The sequence below is a fragment of the Lynx canadensis genome, chromosome A3, assembly GCF_007474595.2.
Source record: "Lynx canadensis isolate LIC74 chromosome A3, mLynCan4.pri.v2, whole genome shotgun sequence".
Classification (NCBI taxonomy): Eukaryota; Metazoa; Chordata; class Mammalia; order Carnivora; family Felidae; genus Lynx; species Lynx canadensis.
In genome coordinates, this window is record NC_044305.1 from 94,224,786 (window position 1) to 94,229,255 (window position 4,470).

At 45.5% G+C, this 4,470-nt stretch overlaps 1 protein-coding gene across 1 annotated transcript; it reads left to right on the forward strand.

Moving 5' to 3' along the window:
• Positions 1-1,073: 1,073 nt before the first annotated feature.
• On the forward strand, positions 1,074-3,842 carry LOC115510767 (lithostathine-like). Its single transcript, XM_030310971.1, has 6 exons — positions 1,074-1,126; positions 1,438-1,525; positions 2,081-2,199; positions 2,410-2,547; positions 3,147-3,273; positions 3,557-3,842. The coding sequence occupies exons 2-6, from the start codon at positions 1,447-1,449 to the stop codon at positions 3,622-3,624; spliced, it is 531 nt and encodes a 176-aa protein (XP_030166831.1). The 5' UTR covers positions 1,074-1,126; positions 1,438-1,446; the 3' UTR covers positions 3,625-3,842.
• Positions 3,843-4,470: the final 628 nt, after the last annotated feature.

Consider the following 4,470-nt stretch of genomic DNA (forward strand, 5'->3'; position numbering starts at 1 on the left):
CAATGTATTCAAGGTTTGCAATTACTAAAATTAAATGTATTTACTGTTCTATCAAATTCCTCAAGGATAGTTTTAAGTGAAATGTCTTTTTTGTTTCTTGTAAATGCCTGGAAATGAAGGATACAGGTTGATGCCATTGCCTTGATTAATGCCATGTCACCAGAACTTTTAACCACCATTGCCCTTGCTCCATCAATGCAAATGTCAGCACAGTAAAAAAGGCAAATACCATTTTAGTATTGTTATGAAAATTACAACTTCACAGTCTCCCTGAAAGGGTCTTGAAGACACCCATGGGTCTGCAACTCAAAATGGAAATGCTACTTTGATGTATCAGATTACCTACTCAGAACTAAACTGAGGAACTATTTCTCAGTCTTCCTACACAGAGACAGCTAGATGGCAAGTCTACCTGCTGTTCCTTATGAACCCGGCTTTCCTTCTGACTTAGACACTATCACTCCACGCTTCCTTCACACCTTGCCATAATATTGAGGAAGCAGCTCTGAACTTGTTGTTCCTGTTCCTGTTCTTGGTTTCAATTCTTTCTTTTCCCTCAACTTTCTTTTCCCAACTTGGCACTCACCAGCACTTCCAATTCCTGTACCCACCGATTTATACTTACTAGTTTGTTTGTTTTTTACTGACAAAGTTTTTACTCTTACTGGCCAAAGTTTAAAAAAATTCATATATATGCTTACAGGAATGAATTTTTGACTGATTAATCAAATACACTCTGGACATTTTCCTTAACTGTCCAACGCTACTATATTTTCCAAGCTATGTACATCAGTATTCCTGCCATAGGGCTGCCTCCCTTGCCTTAAGTTTTTCAGAACAAAGTATTTGGCAAAGGACAGGGAAAGTTCAAACTTCACCTGTTCTTGGGGAAAGTGCTGGCCTGTTAACAGGAAAGAGGCAACATCTGTGGCAATTCCCAGGCTTTGCTGGGAAGACACTTCTCCCCATGGCGGGAATCTCCTGGAATACAGGCCAAGCCCTTCCCCATGACCCTTGTTCTGGTTCCACATTCCGGTTATTCATTTGAGTGCCCTTCCTTCTAATTTTCTTATAAAAGCACAGTCTTCTCTGACATGACAAACCACTGCAAATCCCTGCAAGACAGGTGAGTGGAAGCTGACAGAAGATGAGACCATGGCAAGAGCTATACTGTACATATTTGGGGGAAGATACAGGAGGATCTCTGTCAGATACAGGAGCTCTGAGACTCAGCACACGCAGGCTTGGGAGGTCTCATGGGGTAGGAGCATGTACAGATTTTCTAGTTCTTTCCAGAGCTATACAAGGGGATGGATGTCACTAAGATGAACTTATTCCTAGGGGACTAACAAAGGAAAGACAAAGAAGATGTGTGGCATCTCTATATGTCCTCTCTCTGATCACACTTCTCTTAGTGAAATCTGATTGCTTCCTCAGGTCACAGACATGATGCGGCCTCACACGGACCTCCCCAGCATGTCCTGGATGCTGTTCTCCTGCCTGATGTTGCTGTCTCAGGTCCAAGGTGAGATTTCTCTGCCTCTGACACTGGGTCCTTGCGAATGCTCAGGGCCAAGAGGAGAAGGAAGACTCTCGTGGTACTGGTGACATATATCCCCACACCATGAAATGGCCTGTGACTCGTCCATCACCACACCATCCTTCAGGGTAACCAGGGGTGGCAGGCATCACAGTGGTCCACTAGCACTGCAAGGAGGTCCTTTGCTTCTTGTCAGTGCACTCTCAATTATGCTGGTAGGCGAAAGAGGAAAGTGTGAAGGGACAGAAATAAAATAAGGGGAAGGAAAATGAGGACCCAGGGCAAGAATGTGTATCCTAGAGCGGGGAAGGGTTGGACTGTGAATGGGAAAGATGAAAAGAAAGGAGAGGTTTCCTCATTTAGTGGGGCTGGTTCAAGAACAAGAAATCCTGAAAGTGTTGGCAGTGGTGAGAGGCAGTCAGGACTTTGGCATCACTTCCCCAAGCACCGACCCCATAGACGTTCCTCTAGGTCACCTCCCACCCTGATCCCCAGTCTCCTATTCACCTCTTCTCTCTCTTTTGTGTCCTTCCGTCCTAGGTGAAGACTCGCCAAAGGAAGTGCCCACTCCACGGATCAGGTGTCCCAAAGGCTCCAAGGCCTATGCCTCCCACTGCTATGCCTTGTTTATGACACCAAAATCCTGGATGAATGCAGATGTGAGTACTTGGATTTGCAGGTCGGGGTTTTAAGGGCAAGTACACTAGAGACCTGGCGGTGGGGAGGGGGGTTCCATTCCCCAGAGTTCCTTGGGGGTGACGGTGAGCATCCTCATCTTTTGCATACATACCTCTTCTCCCCTACCTCTGCACTGCCCGTCTCCCAGTGATGTCTCAGGCCTCCCCTGAGTCTCTCCCTTCCCCACACAGATGGCCTGCCAGAAGAGACCCTCGGGACACCTTGTGTCTGTGCTCAGTGGGGCTGAGGCATCCTTTGTGGCCTCCCTAGTACAGAACAGTGCGAACACTTACTCAAACATCTGGATGGGGCTCCATGATCCCACAGAGGTATGAATACATCTTCTCTCTATAACCTCTCAAGCTGCTATCGCCACCCGAGCCCACTCTCTGTCCCCTGTGTCTGCCCAGTAAATGCCCTAGAGAGCCTTGGAGCTCAGAGATCCAGGAGGATATTAGGAGAAAAGGGAGGACCTTGTGGCCAGCTGAACAGCTGAGTTCTGTGGAAGTCTCTTGCCTCTGCTGAAGTTAATCTGCTTCTTAATTTGCATGGGAGGCCATGTAATTCAGTTCTCTGAGCTTCACAGAGTCTACACGTATTGTGTAGAGTGATTCCTAAATGAAGAGAGGATCCATTTTTGCTCTATGGAACAGACACTATCTTTGAGGTTCAGAAGCTAATCACATATGTATCACTCGTTGTTGTTCAGTCAGTGAGAGGTTACTCTGAATGGGTCTATTGGTCTTTGTGTTTATGGGCTTCAGGATTTGTCAATAAGAGGAAGGAGGTAGGAGGAGTCTCCCAGAGGAGAGCTTTGGCTCCCAGGCAGCATCTAGAGGAGCAGACCAAATTCCATGATGCTGGGGAGGGGTTCCTGCAAGGAGCCCTTTAATGGCCATTCAACCTCACTAGACTCCATCCTCTCTAGGGCTATGAGCCCAATGCAGGTGGATGGGAGTGGAGTAGCACGGATGTGCTGAATTACCTTGCCTGGGAGAGACACCCCTCCACTAACCCAAACCCCGGCTACTGTGGGAGTCTGTCAGCAAGCACAGGTAAGCAACAGAGGAGCTCCTTTCTGCCAGACCTCTCCATCCTCTTTTTCCCTATTTCTCAGTGTGACCGTCAGAGAATCCCCGTGAGCAAGAAAATGTAGGGTTGGTTTATCTTCTCCCACCCCTTCTCATCTCTCCTTTCTTTGAGTCCCATTCCCCTGGAGTAGGACACTGCTGAGGATGAGGGAGACGCTGTGAATCCTACGCCAGAATCTGGGCTGCCTGTACCTTGGGTTCATGAGCTCCACCAGCCACATCTACCTGAGCTCCTCTGTCTCTCTAGGATATCTGAAATGGAGAGATTATAACTGCGGTGCGATGCTACCTTATATCTGCAAGTTCAAGGACTAGGTCTGGTGGGACGTCAGGAGCCTGAGTTTTGTGTGCAGCTCATCATGGACATATGACCAAGTGTGAAAACCTACCCTGGAAAGGAATAGTCTCCCCCCTACCATCTAACCTGACCCTTCCTTCTGATCATTTCTCCTCCCTATTCATTTAACTTTATGTTCTTTTTGTGTATTACATGGCCTGAGATTGCAGAGAGCAATAATAAATACTTCATTCCATGTTGTGTGCTTTTGTGCTCCTATCTCATAGCAAAAATATGAAGAACAATGGGTATGGGAGGAGTTCTAGGTCTTGCCTCTGTCCAATGTTATTTATTCCCCCAGGGAAAATGCTTAAATGTACATCCCCACCAGTGTGTTTATGATCAGTATATAGTCCCTGTTCATGTACCTTTGTGTTGTTTATAGAAAAAGACATTACTCACCTACACATTCTATTACACATTCCTCCTATTTGTAATACTAACAGCCTTAGTGGTATCTGAAGATCTTAGAAGAGCACATCTGTAATCATTTGCTATCATTGATATTTTTTTTCTTTAATTTCCAACCTTCCTTGGACCCTGACTTTTATAAAATACATTGAAAAATGAATGGGTTTCTGATTATAGTGCTTACAGGTAGAGCATTAGAGGTTGTCACTCTCCTCCTTAAAACAGTTCTATTCTTAAACTAACCACCAGAAAAATATTTGAAATTGTGATAATTTGTGGTGACCAATTGGGATTCATCTCCTGGGACTGGACTTAATTGCCTTCCATACAAAATCAGATTAAAAAAATTTTTTTAAACATTTTTATTTATTTTTGAGGGACAGAGAGAGATAGAACACGAGTAGAGGAGAGAG